An 18861-nucleotide genomic window follows, 5' to 3' on the forward strand; every position below is an offset into this window, starting at 1 on the left:
TACCAGTAAAATCTTTCTCGCTCTTCCTTTGGGGACACAGCACCCACCCATTCATTGTTTTTTTTTTTGTACACTGTTTCCGGACTTGGTTTACCCCGTTGGCTTGTTGGTTCCACTTGTTGGACATTGCTTTTTCTCACTACTTGGACACGCAACTGTCAGTCTCTCTCTCCAGGCTGAGGGTATAGCTGTGGAGGAGGGGCTTAACAGTTTTCACTTAGTGTCACGCCTCCTAGGGAGCTGAGCTATACCCAAGGTTTCCTGTGTCCCCCAAGGAAGAGCGAGAGAGAGATTTTACTGGTAAGTTATACAAAAATCTCGTTTTTCGTGACTCTTTTTTTTTTTTTTTACGTCAGAATTCTGGAGTGTAGGTCTGATAAATCAGGGCCTTAACCAGCCCTGTGCATTGGCTTTCACAGTAAGGGTCTTTGACATTAATCAGTATATGGATATATTCATTTTGAAGGTGCTGTGAATGAAGCTGGTAAAATGCCTTTCTATGCGGAGGAATGCGCCTCGATGCTGGCAGTCACCTTCAGCAGCGGAGACAAACAGATGAGAAGTATCGTAAGTTGCTTCTTTCTTTTAATTCCAGTGCAAATGAATGTGCCGAGTGGTGTGATTACAGATGCCATCAAAAACTATCTTATGCCATTTTCCTCCCATACTCTGTTGTTATGATGCCCATACACATTAGATAAAGTTGCCCAGTATTAGCCAGTTTCGCTGACCATGAAAATATTGCCCATTCTGTCATACATACACAATGGCCAAAAGCAAACTTCTGTTTGCCAAAAATTTGATTTGTGGGGTTGGGAAAGTTTATCTGTGGTTGGCTCAGAGTAGACGTGTATTGGCAGATTTTGTCTGACCACCAACCACTCATTTAGTCTCTTGCTATTGGGATGACTCTTATGAACATTTCCACAGACAACTGATGTAGTGCGTTGTGGTCGTCCAAAATCTCATAGCGTCTTGCCCACAGGATAGGGGATAACTTAGATCATGGGGTACTACCTCTGGCACCCCTACCGCTCACGAGATTGGGGGCCCCGCAACCCCCAAGGAATAAGCGGAGTGGCCGTTCAGGCATGAGCAATCAGCCGCTCTGTTCACTTCAGCGGGGGCTGCAAAGTGTTCCCAGACCCCTGTTAACGTGATCGGTGGCAATGCCAGCTGTACAACCCTGAGGGGATAGGGGATAGCTTCTAACAACCGGAATACCTTTTTAACTTCTTATTGACCTGACCATCAGTAGAAAGGTGCAGGTATTGAATCTATAGCAACAGGTTTCAGCATCGCAGTAGAAGAGGGCAGCAATTGCTTCCCTGAGTGCTCTAAGAACAAGAGGTTCTTAGACCAGGCCCCTGACTATGTTCTTAGACCAGGCTCCTGACTATGTTGGGATTGGAGGAAGCTCCAATCGCAGCAGTTTTAACTCTGCTTGCCATGTTCCATGACCACAGCATATTTAAAAGAAGCTTCCCCCTTTGACTGGGTCACCTGGAAGCCCAGGGACTGCAGTCAGGCTCCCCAATCTGAGTCACCCTCCGGATCCTAAAAAGACCTCCAGGTCTGTTTAGGTAATGCTGTTGTTAGGGCAACACCATTGTGTCCTATGTCATAGAGACACTGAGCGTAATATATTATAAGTGTAAAATAAAGTTTGAATAAAATAATCCCTTGAAGGATTTTAAAAAAAGTCTGCAAACAAAAATTATAAAAGTGATTTATTTAATCTTAAATTAACTTTTAATGTACATTGGACCAAAACCATAAAACCTATGTTGGCTTTCCACAACTCTGTAATCTAAAGAATCATTTGAGGCTACTTTCACACTTGCGGCAGAGGATTCCGGCAGGCAGTTCCGTCGCCAAAACTGCCTGCCGAATCCGTCAAAACGTATGCCAACTGATGGCATTTGTCAGACGGATCAGGATCCTGATCCGTATGACCAATGCATTGAAATGCTGGAACCGTCTCTCCGGTGTCATCCGGAAAAACGGATCCGGCATTTATTTATATTTTTTGTAGTGTGAGCATGACTGCAATGCTGGATCCGTTTTGCCGGAACACTCGGGGCCGGATCCGGCATTAATACATGTCAATGGGAAAAAATGCAGGATCCGGCATTCCGGCAAGTGTTACGGAATTTTGGATGGAAATTAAATCGCAGCATTGGTCTGGCTACACTGGTGGGGGGGTCTGTAGAAAAGGTGAACAACCCATTTAAGGCCCCTTGAGGTCTGGAAAATAAGCTGTAGCATTGCTCTATTAGATTATTGACTGTATTATTGGACTGTGGCAGAAGCAGCGGTGTGTAGTATGTACTTTCCTTAGTTTCTATTGTGTTTTTTGGGGTTCTTCATGGGAGTCTATATGGACCGTAAGCTGGTTATATTTACTGACTTCACACGTACTGGAACTGCCTGACCAAAGTGTAATATCGTGGGGACTGACATGGAAGAATGAGCAGACCTGTGCAAATATTAGGAGGTAAATATTCAGCGGTGACCGTGCAGGCATCTGCTTAACCCCTTCCCGTACAGCAGCGCAGTTGTATGGACAACGTGCGCTTCCAACATGTCTTTTTACATTTTGCTTCAAGAGTTGTGATATATTCGGGCTGTTCTTGCCTCCAAATCTAATGGAGCCTCCAATGGCAGCGTGGGCTTAGGCCATAGGGAATGTATCAGACGATGACTTATTTATTTTTAACATTTGTTAAATGATTTTGATAAATCAATAAAGTTGTCTTATATTTAAACAGAGTTGCATTGTCTGTCATTAAATCCTATACAGAACACCTGACAATGTAAACATTGTCAATAGACAACCTATTCATATGAGACTGAAATATAATCCCAAGGCATTTAAGACTAAAAGAAGGAAACAATAAGTAACGAGAGAAAAAAAAAAAAAAAGGGGAAAATAAAAAGTAGGTGACATAAGCCTGAGTTTGGCTCTTACAGATAGACGACCTTTGTTCATACACATCTCCGTATTGTTGAGAGATTTTATTCAAGGAGAAATTAAGCCATGCTTTCCATTTCTTAGGCTACTTTCACACTTGCGGCAGAGAGATCTGGCAAGCAGTTCCGTCACGGGAACTGCCTGCCGGATCAGGCAAAATGTATGCTAACTGATGGCATTAGGAAGACTGATCAGGATCCTGATCAGTCTTAAAAATGCCTGATCAGTTGAAAAAATGCATTGAAATGTCGGATCCGTCGTTCCGGTGTCATCCGGCATTTATTTTTTTCACCTTTTTTTCAGTCTGCGCATAACGGAACGACGGATCCGGTATTCTAAACGCCGGATCCGGCGCTAGCACATCCCTATGGGAAAAAATGCCGGATCCGGCGTTCAGGCATGTCTTCAGTTTTTTTTCACCGGAGAGAAAACCGTAGCATGCTGCGGTTTTCTCTTTTGCCTGATCAGTCAAAACGACTGAACTGAAGACATCCTGATGCATCCTGAACGGATTACTCTCCATTCAGAATGCATGGGGATAAAACTGATCAGTTCTTTTCCGGTATAGAACCCCTGTGACAAAACTCTATGCCGTAAAAGAAAACCGCTAGTGTGAAAGTACCCTTAATGAACTGGGGTATTCTGTTCATGGAAGAAGCTATTAGTTTCTCCGATGAGCCATTCTTATTAATCATACCTATGATTTCAGTGCATGAAGGAGGATTCGATATTTATTTTTATTTTTTTCCAGTAGCTAGCGAATTTTAATTAGACAGCGATTATTACGTAAGTGATCACCGTTCTGATCTCGTATGGAAAGGAATGGAAGTCTACTGACAAAAGAGCTTGTAGTACTAAGAGAGATTGTAACTCCACACACCTGGGTCAGCAGGTTATCGATGGCTAACCAAGGAGCTTGACTCGCTCTACAGTTCCACCATACATGAATCAGGTCTGCCACCTCCAACATGTATTCGATATATCGGGGTATATATTATTTAGCCTAGACGGTGTAAGATACCACCTATATACAATGTATCTTCAGTCTTCTAGGTGATTCATACACTTAAATAAACTGGATGTAATTGAGAAGGATGCCTGCCATTGATCTGTAATAATAGAGCATTTCAGATCTTTTTCCCATTTACGACAATATACGGCTAGGGGGTCGTCGATGGCTTCTAACATATAGATATATGATGGGCACAGTGCCCTGAGATGAGGAGAAGGGTTATGTAGCAAATGAGAGATTTTAGAAGGATCAGGCAGTTTCCTTATTGGGTATACCATACTTATCGCTAATTATATTAAAGGGTAATAAATCAGAATTTTCAAATAAGTCCCCTATATATTTAATGCCAGTGTGAACCCATGTTCTGAGATCCAAATCTGAGATACACCTCTCTAATACTTCTAGGTGGGCCTTATAGAAATCCGCATTGATGATTTTCAGTTTGGTGGTTAATAAGTTCCATAATTCTAAAGCCGCATCAATTGTAGGTGAGAGGTGTATTTTATGCTTTTGTTCTGTCATTGAATGAAAGTAGAATAATAAGGATGGATTGGATATTCCCATGAGATGCTTTTCAATTGAGATCCATAGCCTGTTCTCCTCACTGGAGTCCCTCCCCTATGCCGCTGCCACCAATGGGAGTTTAGTGCTGCAGAGGAGGGGAGGGACTGTGGCCACTGCGCCACCAATCAATATAATTAACGCATTAATATAAGTGTAGGCAGCGGGTGCCGCCGGCAGTATCGCATACCCGGCACCCGCCCTCTGACAGGGCGCTGCGATCCCGGCAATTAACCCCTCAGGTGCCGCACACAGGATCGCAACGCCATGTCATAGAGGGCAGGTTCCGGGTATGTGATACCGCTGCCTGCACTTAAAGGGGTTCTGCACTTTCATTTAACTGATGATCTATCCTCTGGATAGATCATCGGCTTCTGATCGGCGGGGGTCGGACCCCCGCGACCCCCGCCGATCAGCTGTTTGAGAAGGCAGCGGCGCTCCAGCAGCGCCGCAGCCTTCTCACTGTTTACCGCCGGCCCACTGACGTCACGACTAGTATCAACTAGCGTGGGCGGGGCTAAGCTCTGTTCACTTGAATGGAGCTTAGCCACGCCCACGCTAGTTCATACTAGTCGTGACGTCACTGGGCCAGCTGCTGAAGCTCCGCTGCCTTCTCAAACAGCTGATCGGCAGGGGTCCCGGATGTCAGCCCCCGCCGATCAGAAGCTGATCTATCCAGAGGATAGATCATCAGTTAAATGAAAGTGCAGAACCCCTTTAAATTAATGTAATTAATTACATTTTTTTATATAATATATATTCATTGGTGGAGCAGTGCGCCCCCCCCAACCCCCCCAGTATTATATAACTATTATAATCATTGGTGGCCACAGGTGCCGCGCCCCCCCCCCCCCCCAATAGTTATATTCATTGGTGGCAGCTCTGATCAGAGCCCCAGCAGTGTAATCCTGGGGCTCCGATCGGTTACCATGGCAGCCAGGAGCTATTGAAGCCGTCCATAGTCGGCTCCCTGCTGCTGTGTGTACAAAGCACAGGGCAGCAGGGACAGTGTGAGGTCCTATTCACCATAATAGAGATCTATTACCCTAAGTTCACACCTGAGCGTTTTACAGCGCGTTCAAACGCGCTGTAAAACGCTCAACACATGAAAACCAATGCTTCCCTATGGGAATGGTTCTCACCTGGGCGTTTTACAGCGCGTACGATCGCGCTGTAAAACGCCCGACGCATAATCAAGTACTTGAGCTTCTTTGGGGCGTTTTGACTCGCGTTTGTGGCCATAGGACACTGCAGTCAATCACACAAACGCGCGTCAAACGCGCGTTTACTATTACAAAAAACGCGCGACTAAAACGCGCGTTTGAGAAACGCTCAGGTGTGAACCCAGGGTTAGGGTGAATAGGACAAGGGATTAAAAGATCCCAGGTTCTAGCTAATAGTTAATAAAAAGTTAAAAAAAAAAACTAAAAAAAACACCAAAACAAAAAGTTTAAATCGCCCCCTTTCCCAATTTTACATATAAAATATATAAACAATAGAAAAATAAACCTATTACATATCGCCACGCCTGAAAAAGTGCGAACTATTAAAGTATTAAAAAATATCTCCTATGCGCTGAACGCCGTAACAGAAAAAAAATAAAAACCGCACGATTTGCCGTTTTTAGTCACCTTGTTCCCCCCAAAAAATAGGATCGGACTGTTCTATTATGGGCAGTTTGTTCCATAAAATGTGGAATGCATGTGGCTTTTTGGGCGTTTTATTTTTTTCACGTGGTATCGAGTATCGCAATACTTTTTTATGGTATTGAAATCTAATTAAAATTTTGGTATCGTGACAAACCTACTCCTCACCTTTCCATAGAAATCTAAGCTGCTCAAATATGCAGGCTCTATAATATCTTATAATAGACGGGCACCCGAATCCCCCTCTAGAGAGAGGCAAGTATAGCACTTCGGCTTGAACTCTTGGGTGTTTGTCTAGCCATATATATTTAGATATGATAGATTGCAGTTCCTTTAATATTTTCATAGTAAAGGATATCGGTAATTTACGGAACAGGTATAAGATCTGAGGCAAGATAAACATTTAATTGAGGCAATTCTACCTGTCCAAGAGAGCTCATGTTTTTTTATTTTTTTTCTTATTAGCTCCATTTTTATTTTCTCCTTTAACCCTTTAATGACCTCCTCCGGCGGAGGTCCGGTCCCCAAACATGGGGCCCGCTCGCACGTGCAGCGGGCGCAATAGCCGCCGGGTTTCTGCTATTTTAAATAGCGGAGACCCGCGGCACATATATGCGATCAGCATCTGCGCAGTCCGGAAGTGGAAGTCGTGCACTTTCGCTCCGGTAACAGCGTTCCCCGGCAGAGCCTATTAGATGAATATACCAATACAAGCCACTAGGTGGCAGCCTTGTATTGGTATAGTGCAAATGAAGTTTTCAATGATGTCTATATAGCCATCAATAAACAGAAATATAAAAAAAATTAACTAAAAGTTCAAATACAAATACTTAAACAATAAAAAAATAAAAAACATTATGGGCATCGCTGCGTGCAAAGATGCCCATACTATTAAAATATACAATATTAATGGCATACGGCAAATGGCGTAATGGAAAAAAAATAAAACAGCCAATTTGCTATTTTTTGTCACTTCAACTACCCAATAATTTGTTTTATAAAAAGTTATCAAAGTCGCACACATGTCAAATTGGTATCCCTGTAAAGAACAGATCATCCCCGCAAAAAATGAGCCCTCACACAGCCCCGTACACACAACTACAAAAAAGTTATAGGGGTCAGAATAAAAAAAAAAAAAAAAAAAATATATATATATATATATATATATATATATATATATATATATATATATATATAATTTTTTTTTTTTTTTTTCAGTATTAAAATGCAAGAAAAATTATACAAGTGTGGTATCGTTGTAACCGTACTGACCTGGAGAATGAAGATAACAAGTCAATTTTACCGCATATTGTACAGTGTAAAAAAAATGTTTGTTGCATACAAGAATAATGTATCTTCCGTCTTGGTCCGTTATTTCTTTAACCCCTTAGGACCTTGACATTTTCACCTTAAGGACCAGGCCATTTTTTGCAAATCTGCCCAGTGTCACTTTGTGGTGATAACTTTTAAAACTCTTTTACTTATCCAGGCCATTCTGAAATTGTTTTCTTGTCACATATTGTACTTCATGACAGTGGTAAATTTGAATCAAAATATTTCAATTTTATTTATAAATTTGCAATTTTAAAAATCTCAATTTCTCTGCTTTTAAAGCGGTGATACCTCCTAAAATAGTTATTACTTTACATTTCCCATATGTCTGCCTCATTTTTGGATCATTTTGTAAATGACTTTTTCTTTTTTTGGGACGTTAGAAGACTTAGAAGTGTAGAAGCAAATCTTGAAATTTTTCAGAATATTTCCAAAACCCACTTTTTAAGGACCAGTTCAGATCTGAAGTCACTCTATGGGGCTTACATAATAGAAACCACCCAAAAATGTCACCATTTTAGAAACTACACCCCTCAAGGTATTCAAAATTTGATTTTACAAACTTTGTTAACCCTTTAGGTGTTCCACAAGAATTAATGGAAAATGGAGATACAATTTCAGAATTTCACTTTTTGCCAGATTTTCCATTTTAATCCATTTTTCCAGTAACTAAGCAAGGGTTAACAGCCAAACAAAACTCAATATTTATTGCCCTGATTCTGTCGTTTACAGAAACACCCCATATGTGGTCATAAACTGGTGTACGGGCACACGGCAGGGCACAGAAGGAAAGGAGCGCCATATGGTTTTTGGAAGGCATATTTCACTGGGATAATTTTAAATTGCCATGTAACATTTGAAGACCCCCTGATGCACCCCTAGAGTATAAACTCCAAAAAATGACCCCACTTTGGAAACTACGGGATAAGGTGACAGTATTGTTGGTACTAGTTTAGGGTACATATGATTTTTGGTTGCTCTATATTACACTTTTTGTGAGGCAAGGTAACATAAAATTGCTGTTTTGGCACTTTTTTTTGTATTATTTACAGTGTTCATCTCACAGGTTAGATCATGTGGTATTTTTACAGAGCAGGTTGTTACGGACAAGACAATACCAAATATTGATTGGTTGTTTTATATAATAAAGCATTTTTAGAAAAAAAATTGTCTCTATTCTGAAAGCCATTTTTTTGCCTTCTTTTTTTTTTTTTTTTTGGCTCATGTAGGGGGTTCATTTTTTTCGGTATGAGATGATGGTTTTGCACTATTTTAGGGTCCATATGAATTTTTGATCTCTTGGTATTACACTTTTTGGGATGTAAGTTGGCAAAAGATGGCTTTTTTTACACACTTTTTCTTATTTTTTTTTTACAGTGTTCACATGAGGGGTTCATGTGGTATTTTTATAGAGCAGGTGTTTACGGACGCGGCGATACCTAATCTCAACTTTTTTTTGTTTACGTTTTACACAATAACAGCATTTTTAAACAAAAAAAAAATCATGTTTTAGTGTTTCCATATTCTGAGAGCCATAGTTTTTATTTTTTGGGCGATTTTGTCTTGGGTAGGCTCTTACTTTTTGCGGGATGAGATGACTGTTTGGTACGATTTTGGGGTGCGTATGACTTTTTGATCGCTTGGTATTACGCTTTTTGTGATGTAATGTAAAATACACTGATAGTTTGCTGGGTCTCAGGCCTCTGTACATTCCGGGCCCTAAGGCCCTGGAATGGCTTAGGGCTGCCATAGCAACCTCCTGGTCCCCGCCACCACAGCATGGGGACCTGACGGCTAAGGAGAGGGATCGCAAACTTCCCAAATGCGCCCTGTCTATAAGCAAATCTATTTGTTCTGCTGAAGGGATGAGGGCTACAAAAAAAATCTGTCATGTTGTGCGCCGTGACACATTTGCCATACATGCTTGTTGCCATTGGCATGGGCAACCCGTTGTTGTCGCAGAATGTATGGGCTTTGCTCCCCTTCTCCTGGTTCCTCTCCTGTCTGGTTGTACTCCAGCCTTTGTTGGTGCTGGAGCTTTGCTCCTTTCCTGGGTGTTTTATCTGCCCAGTCCTTGAGGGCCACCTAGTGGGACATCGATGTCTCCCCGATGTCTTCTAGGTCATCTTGTTGTCTACCTTCCCTTCACTATCCTTGAATATGTTTGGTGATGTTTATGTATGGGTGGTTGTGTCTTGTCTAGTGGTTGTTACATGTCTGGTCTGTTGGTGTCTGTAGTCCAGCATGTTTGCTAGACTTGTTCCCTGTGTGTTGTGCCTTCGGAAGGCGGTCTCAGGGTTCCCCGGAGGGGGAACCACAAGTCAGTGTGCAGCTCTGCTGGGGGCCCCCATGCATCCTGTCCGCATGGGGCTCCAGTTGTCGTTGTTCCTGCGGCAGGTAAGTGCATGTTGTTTCTGGGCTCTTACCTGCCGATTCTGTAGCTGTGCACTACCTGTCCCTTTCCTTGCAGCTTGGTCGGTGAGACTCCTGTTCATCCATGTCTGGGATGAACAGGTCGTCTCAGCCCTTTCTCTATTTGATTGATAATCGGGGCGACTCAGGGTTCGAGGTTTCTGGGTATGAGCCGTCCTACCATCCAGGTCCGCTCATATGGTGAGGAGTCAGGGCGAGGTTTACGGAAGCAATAGGAGGTGACCTTCTCCCTTATCAAAGTTTCCTGGCCTAGTTGCTATCCCATCTGCTCCTCATTGTACGGTGGGGGAGTTTCCCCCACTCCCTATCGTGACAGTATGTCCTACTGGGTGCCCCTCACGGACTGGGCAGATAAAACACCCAGGAAAGGAGCAAAGCTCCAGCACCAACAAAAGATGGAGTACAACTGACTCCAGCCTGGAAGCCACAGGTGATAAAACCCAAGTGACCCCTCCAGCACCAGACAGGGGAGGAACCAGGAAAAGGGGAGCAAAGCCCATACATGATGTGACAACAACGCGTTGCCCATGGCAACAAGCATGTACGACAATTGTGTCACGGCGCACAACAAAGACCGTGACAATCGGATTGGTACGTCTTGAGCGGTCTTCCAAATGCGCTGACTTGAGTTTATTTACGTCATTGTGCGCATCCACTAATTGATTGCGTGCGGTTGTGAATTCCTCCATTTTTATTTTCAATATGGGAGGTTCTGTCCCTAATTTGTGCTATATCTTTTTGCAATGCTGAGAAGGCAGTGGTGATATCTTTATGTATTGACTGCTTTAAATCAGATTAGAGGCTTCTTAGTGTAGAGTCTGTGACTGGAGGACTATTCATGCCTCTGCTGGGGGAAGGCTGTGACTGTGCTTCTTGTATGCATTCTGGTGGACCTCTCATTACAGGGGCTGCGTGTTCTTTATTATAATACTGATCCTCACTGTCACAGTGGAATTGCTGTTTGCTGGCTGGGGAGCTGTGTACTGAGGAGGGCAGGGAGGCTTTGAGCGCGTGCCGTCTATCTCAGCGCTTGTGTGATGTGAGCTGCCGACGCGCCATCTTGTATTTTGCCAGAGGCCGGAACAAAGACCTCGCTCTTTGCTGGCACTGCATATTTTTTTATTTTTATATTTTTTTTTGGTGTGGCCCATAATGAGGAGGTGAGTGTGTGGGGTAACTGTGGGGTGTGTTATGACGCTATTTATGGGCCCAGGAGGGCTGTGAGCCGCGTTCTGTCGGTACCTGCTGGAGCTGTTTTTTTGAGCATTCTACTAGCTCCGCATCCGGCCCTCCTTTCCATTACACCTTTATTTCAATCAGGTGCGTGTGTGTATGTATGCGTGTGTTTGATACATGCATGCATACATACATACATACATACATACATACACACAGTAAGTTTGGACACACCTTCTCATTCAAAGAGTTTTCTTTATTTTCATGACTATGAAAATTGTAGATTCACACTGAAGGCATCAAAACTATGAATTAACACATGTGGAATTATATACTTAACAAAAAAGTGTGAAACAACTGAAAATATGTCATATTCTAGGTTCTTCAAAGTAGCCACCTTTTTGCTTTGATTACCGCTTTGCACACTCTTGGCATTCTCTTGATGAGCTTCAAGAGGTAGTCACCTGAAATGGTTTTTCACTTCACAGGTGTGCCCTGTCAGGTTTAATAAGTGGGATTTCTTGCCTTATAAATGGGGTTGGGACCATTAGTTGCGTTGAGGAGAAGTCAGGTGGATACACAGCTGATAGTCCTACTGAATAGACTGTTAGAATTTGTATTCTGGCAAGAAAAAAGCAGCTAAGTAAAGAAAAACGAGCGGCCATCATTACTTTAAGAAATGAAGGTCAGTCAGTCCGAAAAATTGGGAAAACTTTGAAAGTGTCCCCAAGTGCAGTCACAAAAACCATCAAGCACTACAAAGAAACTGGCTCACATGCGGACCGCCCCAGGAAAGGAAGACCAAGAGTCACCTCTGCTGCGGAGGATAAGTTCATCCGAGTCACCAGCCTCAGAAATCGCAGGTTAACGGCAGCTCAGATTAGAGACCAGGTCAATGCCACACAGAGTTCTAGCAGCAGACACATCTCTAGAACAACTGTTAAGAGGAGACTGTGTGAATCAGGCCTTCATGGTAGAATATCTGCTAGGAAACCACTGCTAAGGACAGGCAACAAGCAGAAGAGACTTGTTTGGGCTAAAGAACACAAGGAATGGACATTAGACCAGTGGAAATCTGTGCTTTGGTCTGATGAGTCCAAATTTGAGATCTTTGGTTCCAACCACCGTGTCTTTGTGCGACGCAGAAAAGGTGAACGGATGGACTCTACATGCCTGATTCACACTGTGAAGCATGGAGGAGGAGGTGTGATGGTGTGGGGGTGCTTTGCCGGTGACACTGTTGGGGATTTATTCAAAATTGAAGGCATACTGAACCAGCATGGCTACCACAGCATCTTGCAGCGGGATGCTATTCCATCCGGTTTGCGTTTAGTTGGACCATCATTTATTTTTCTACAGGACAATGACCGCAAACACCCCTCCAGGCTGTGTAAGGGCTATTTGACCATGAAGGAGAGTGATGGGGTGCTGCGCCAGATGACCTGGCCTCCACAGTCACCGGACCTGAACCCTATTGAGATGGTTTGGGGTGAGCTGGACCGCAGAGTGAAGGCAAAAGGGCCAACAAGTGCTAAGCATCTCTGGGAACTCCTTCAAGATTGTTGGAAGACCATTTCAGGTGACTACCTCTTGAAGCTCATCAAGAGAATGCAAAGCAGTAATCAAAGCAAAAGGTGGCTACTTTGAAGAACCTAGAATATGACATATTTTCAGTTGTTTCACACTTTTTTGTTATGTATATAATTCCACATGTGTTAATTCATAGTTTTGATGCCTTCAGTGTGAATCTTCAATTTTCATAGTCATGAAAATAAAGAAAACTCTTTGAATGAGAAGGTGTCCAAATTTTTGGTCTGTACTGTGTGTGTGTATATATGTATATATATATGTATATGTGTGTGTGTGTGTGTATATGTATATATATATATATATATATATATATATATATATATATATATATATATTATATGCACTTCCTCATCAAATCCATGGTGTATGAACTTAGTCTTACAAAGTTTGGGAGCATGATGGTTGCATCGACCATTGAAGATGTGATACATAAAACAATTCCGAACGTGATGCAGAATAGCTTGATAAATATTTAACACGCAAGTTTTCTACCCTTTTCCTTAGGTGACATCAGATTGGGATCTGCAAAAGGGAACTGGATGTACAGAAGGCCATACTGGAACTTCTGCTGCCGCTCCTATAGCCGCTGGGATGATTGCTCTGATGCTGCAGGTCCGGCCGTGTCTGATGTGGAGGGACGTTCAGCACATCATTGTGTTCACAGCTACAAAAGTACAGTACCTTTGTGTGTACATACCCCCCTTGACTTTTTTTTTGTATTTTGATGCCTCACAACCTGGAAATAACATGGATTGTTTGAGTATTTGCATCATTTATTTTATAGAATATGCCCACAACTTTGAAGATTTTTTTTTTTATTTTTTATTTTTTATTGTGAAGCAAACAACAAATAGGACAAAATAACAGAAAAGGTCAATGTACATAACTATTCACCCCCCTAAAGTCAATACTTTGTAGAGCCACCTTTTGCGGCAATCACAGCTCCAAGTCGCTTTAGATAAGTCTCTGAGCAGTTGCCACATCTTACCACTGGGATTTTTGCTTATTCCTCCTTGCAAAACTGCTCCAGCTCCTTCACGTTGGATGGTTTGCACTTGTGAACAGCAATCTTTAAGTCTGACCACAGATTTTCTATTGGATTGAGATCTGGGCTGTGACTAGGCCATTCCAACACATTTACATGTTTCCCCTTATACCACTCAAGTGTTGCTTTAGCAGAGTGTTTGGGGTCATTGTCCTGCTGGAAGGTGAACCTCCGTCCTAGCCTCAGATCACGCACAGAGTGGTACAGGTTTTGCTTAAAAATATCCCTGTATTTAGCACCATCCATCTTTGCCTCAACTCTGACCAGTTTCCCAGTCCCGGCTGCTGAAAAACATCCCCACAGCATGATGCTGCCACCACCATGGGTTTGGTGATCTTTGGGTGATGTGATGTGTTGGGTTTGCGCCAGACATAGCGTTTTGTTTGGCCGAAAAGTTACATTTTAGTGTCATCAGACCAGAGCACCTTCCTCCATACATTTTGGGAGTCTCTCACACGCCTTTTCGCAAACTCACAACGTGCCTTTTTGTTTTTAGCTGAAAGTAATGGCTTTCGTCTGGCCACTCTGCCATAAAGCCCAACTCTATGGAGCGTACGGCTTATTGTCGTCCTATGTACAGATACTCCAGTCTCTGCTGTGGAACTCTGCAGCTCCTCCAGGGTTACCTTAGGTCTCTGTGCTGCCTCTCTGATTAATGCCCTCCTTGCCCTGTCCGTGAGTATTGGTGGGCAGCTGTCTCTTGGCAGGTTTGCTGTTGTGCCATGTTCTTTCCATTTGGTTATGAAAGATTTGATGGTGCTCCTGGGGATCATCAAAGATTTGGATATTTTTTTATAACCTAACCCTGACTTGTCCCTTACTTGTTTGGAGAGTTCCTTGGTCTTCATGGCAGTGTTTGGTTAGTGACGCCTCTTGCTTAGGTGTTGCAGTCTTTGGGGCCTTTCCAAAAAGGTGTATATATGTAATGACAGATCATGTGGCACTTTGATTGCACACAGGTGGACATCATTTCATTAATTATGTGACTTCTGAAGGTAATTGGTTGCACCAGAGCTTTTTATGGGCTTCCTAACAAAGGCGGTAAATAGATACGCACAGGACAATTTTCTGTTTTCTATTTCTAAACAATAGTTTTATTTATATATTTTTCTAATTTCACTTCATCAACTTAGACTATTGTGTTCTGATCCATCACATAAAATTCAGATTAACAAAACATTGAACTTAAGGCTGTAATGTAACAAAACACAAAAAAGTCAAGGGGAGTGAATACTTTTTCAAGGCACTGTGTATGTATGTATGTGTGTGTGTGTGTGTGTGTGTGTGTGTATATATTTACACATCATTTTTTATATATATATGGCTGAACAGAGGCTGACAACAATAGGATCATTGCCAGTGACTGTAGTAGTTGTCTGTCCTGTGGTCAGTGTGTTATCCATGTGATCCATATAATTATTACTTATAAGGGTAAACCCACACGGGATGGAAAAACAATCAGTCATGGATTTTGATGCAGATCTTGCATGCAGATTTTGTCACAGATTTGACTTATGTTTTGCAAAATGTGAAATCCATAAACAGAATTGACTGGCTGCAGATATAAAATCAACTTGCTTGTCAGCTTCCACAGCATGTGAATAAACCTCTTTGCTGCCGCTGTGTTCCGCTGTGAATTTTCCTGCCTGCAAACAGAAAATCCGCAGCATTTCTGCTGTGTGTGAACGTACTCTTATTGTGTGCTCTGTAACCCTAAGTTCACACTTGCGCGTTTTACAGCGCGTTCGAACGCGCTGTAAAACGCATAACCGATGCAAACCAATGCTTCCCTATGGGACTGGTTCACATTTTCGCATTTTACAGCGCGTTCGAACGCGCTGAAAAACACCCGAAGCATTAACAAGTTATTGAGCTTTTTTTGGGGCGTTTGTCGCGCGTTCCCGTACATAGACTTTCGGGAACGCGCGACAATGGGCGTTCGCTTGTCTCTGTATGCGCGATTGTAAACGCCAGTACAATCGCGCATACAGAGAGCTTATTTCAGAACGCTCAGGTGTGAACCCAGGGTAAGACCTACGGTCAAGGGCGTTATCGGGAACGAGCGTTCATAGGAACATTAAGTCCCAATAATTGCCCTGTGTACAGGTGGAATTGATCGCTTGATCGAGCAAACATTCATTCATCAGGTGAAAACATTTCTGATGTGGACACCTAAGGCATTGTTTCTGGACCACAGATCGTTCTGTGCAAACGCAATCTGCTGCCGAGAAACAATTAGTGTGTACAAGGCAGAGCGATGGCTGTAGAGCTGTGTACGGCGGAGGTGATTGCGGCATGTAAATGCAGTTCCCAACTCCCCTAACGAGCAGGCAATTATCAGGAACAAACAGTTTGTTCTCTATAATTGCCTGCTCGGTCATCCCGTGTAATGGGGCCTTTACTACTTTGGTACTAAAAGCAATTGGTTGTGATTAGAGATGAGCGAATATCATGTTATGAAATTCGTTCACGCTTCGTTTGGTGGTAAAAGCAGAATTGCATTATGAATTTTGTTACCATAGAACATAACGCAATTCTGTGACGGAATGCTTAACGGAATGCCTTTAGAGGCATTCCGTTATTCATTCCGTCATAATAGAAGTCTATGGCCTGCATAACCGATCCGTCCCATTTCCATTTTGCAGGAGAGGATTCTAAAGGCATTCCGTCATAGAATTGCGTTATGGTCCATGGTAGCGGAATCCATAATGCAGTTCTGCTTTTACCACCAAGCGAAGCGTGAACAAATTTCAAAACATGAAGGATATGCCACCTATGTCGGATAGGTGTGTTTCCCATCTCAAGGACACCCTCCTGTCTAGAGAAAGGGGGCCCTCGATGCGAAGCGCTCATCAATTTTTGGTACTCCCATACAAATGAATGGAGAGCACGCTGTGCATGCGCGGCTGCTCTCCATTTACTTCAGGAGTCCTGTTCTGGAGATAGGAGTGGGACCCGCATATATCTGACATTGGTGACATTTCAGAGCGATTTGCCACCAATGTCTGAAATGAGACAACCCTTTTAAATGCTTTCTTATAGCCTCGGGGCCCTCCGGTTCAGTGCTGCGTGATGTGGCGCTATAATAGTTAGGCCCCTTTCACACGGGCGTTGCGGATTGGGGCTGGATGCGTTCAGGGAAAATGGTGCGATTTTGACACTAAAACAAGTCAGTTTTCACTGCGATTGCGTTCCATGTTTGCGTTTTTTTTCCGCGCGGATGCAAAACATTGTAATGCGTTTTGCACGCGCGTGAGAAAACTTGGCATGTTTGGTACCCAGACCCGAACCGGGACTTCACAGAAGTTCGGGTTTGGGTTATGTGTTGTGTAGATTTTATTATTTTCCCTTATAACATGGTTATAAAGGAAAATAGCATTCTTAATACAGAATGCAAAGTACAATAGGGCTGGAGGGGGGATAAAATAAAATAAAAAATAATTTAACTCCCCTTAATCCACTTGATCGGGCAGCCCGGCTTCTCTTCTGTCTTCTTCTTTGCTGTGCACATGAATAGGACCTTTGATGACATCACTGCGCTCATCACATGGTCCATCACATGATCTTTTAACATGGTGATGGATCTTGTGACGGACCACGTGATGTGCGCAGTGACGTCATCAAAGGTCCTTTTCCTGTGCACAGCAAAGAAGACAGAAGAGAAGCCGGGCTGTGCGAGCAAGTGGATTAAGGCGAGTTATATTATTTTTATTTTTTTAACCCCTCTAGCCCTATTGTACTATGCATTCTCTATTAAGAATGCTATTATTTTCCTTTATAACCATGTTATAAGGGAAAATAATAATGGTCGGGTCCCCAGCCTGATCGTCTCCTAGCAACCGTGTGTGAAAATCGCACCGCATCCGCACTTGCTTGCGATTTTTCACGCAGCCCCATTCACTTCTATGGGGCCTGCGTTGCGTGAAAAACGCATAATATAGAACCTGCTGCGATTTTCACGCAACGCACAAGTGATGCGTGAAAATCGCCGCTCGTGTGCACAGCCCCATAAAAATTAATGGGTCCGGATTTAGTGCGGGTGCAATGCGTTCACCTCAAGCATTGCACCCGCGCGGAAAACTCGCTCGTGTGAAAGGGGCCTTACACTCGGCTGTTACACTCGGCTGTCTTTTTAAAAAGGCAGAGGGTGAAATAATACCATGGGAATGATCATTAAATAAGTAAAACAAGATTGTATAGTCTATATGTAAAATAAGGACATAAATAAAAATTTCGGTAACAGATAAAGTTCATTTTGCATGTCTTCGTACTTGTTTTTTTTTTATCTTCTAATTCATCATCTTCCCAATGTTTATTCATCTGCAGTATGAAGACCATCAAGCTGCCTGGGAGGCCAACGGAGCAGGATTTAGTCACAGCCATCAGCATGGATTTGGCCTGTTAAATGCCTGGCGTCTTACAAACGCTGCCAAGGTGATGTGACCATTACATGCTGCTATATTATGACGTGCAACAGGGTTGTGACCCCAAGTTTTGTGTTGCTACTGGTTTTCCGCTGTCAAAGAAAAAAAAAAAACGATTTCTGCCACAGTGTTAGGCCTCATTCACACGTCAGTGATTTCCATCTGTGATTGTGAACCAAAACCAGTACCGGAGCCTCCACAGACATAAGGTATAAGGGATAGATCTGCTCCTGTTCTGTATTTAGAGCCGCCCCTGGTTTTAGCTCAAAATCACTAATGGAAATCACTGACCAAACACTGACTGTGTGAATGAGGCATAATGGAGGCAAACAGTTTGCATCAAAGAGGACCTGTCTCCTGACATGTCTGCTTCAGTGATGAATTTAACGATTCTGGGGTGTATTTTCTTATAGCTGTCCCTCTGTTATTCCTTCTGGAGACAGGCTGGCACTATCCGTTCAGTGCCGACACTGGCAGTTTTCTAATTATACACCCTATTGTTAAGCGGGTGTCATGTCTAGTTGTCCATTTTTTTTCATACATTTGCTGGTTACTCCAGAATTCCAAGCGTTTGTTGAAACCGCACCACAAGCTAGGAGAAGGACTTGCACACACTCTGCAGAAGCAAAGTAGAAGGAGATTTTTAATGTAGACCATTTAGAACATTG

At 42.9% G+C, this 18861-nt stretch overlaps 1 protein-coding gene across 2 annotated transcripts in view; it reads left to right on the forward strand.

Moving 5' to 3' along the window:
• The window catches only part of PCSK7 (proprotein convertase subtilisin/kexin type 7), a 69785-nt gene that overhangs the window by 27628 nt on the left and 23296 nt on the right, over nucleotides 1-18861 (forward strand). Inside the window, exons 8-10 of one of the 2 annotated variants that reach the window (XM_044282249.1) lie at nucleotides 467-567; nucleotides 13229-13396; nucleotides 18096-18203. In XM_044282249.1, coding sequence (XP_044138184.1) covers nucleotides 467-567; nucleotides 13229-13396; nucleotides 18096-18203 — 377 coding nt within the window. The remainder of the gene's footprint in view (nucleotides 1-466; nucleotides 568-13228; nucleotides 13397-18095; nucleotides 18204-18861) is intronic. The other variant, XM_044282250.1, reaches the window with a different exon arrangement.

The sequence above is a fragment of the Bufo gargarizans genome, chromosome 2 (assembly GCF_014858855.1).
Source record: "Bufo gargarizans isolate SCDJY-AF-19 chromosome 2, ASM1485885v1, whole genome shotgun sequence".
NCBI lineage: Eukaryota > Metazoa > Chordata > Amphibia > Anura > Bufonidae > Bufo > Bufo gargarizans.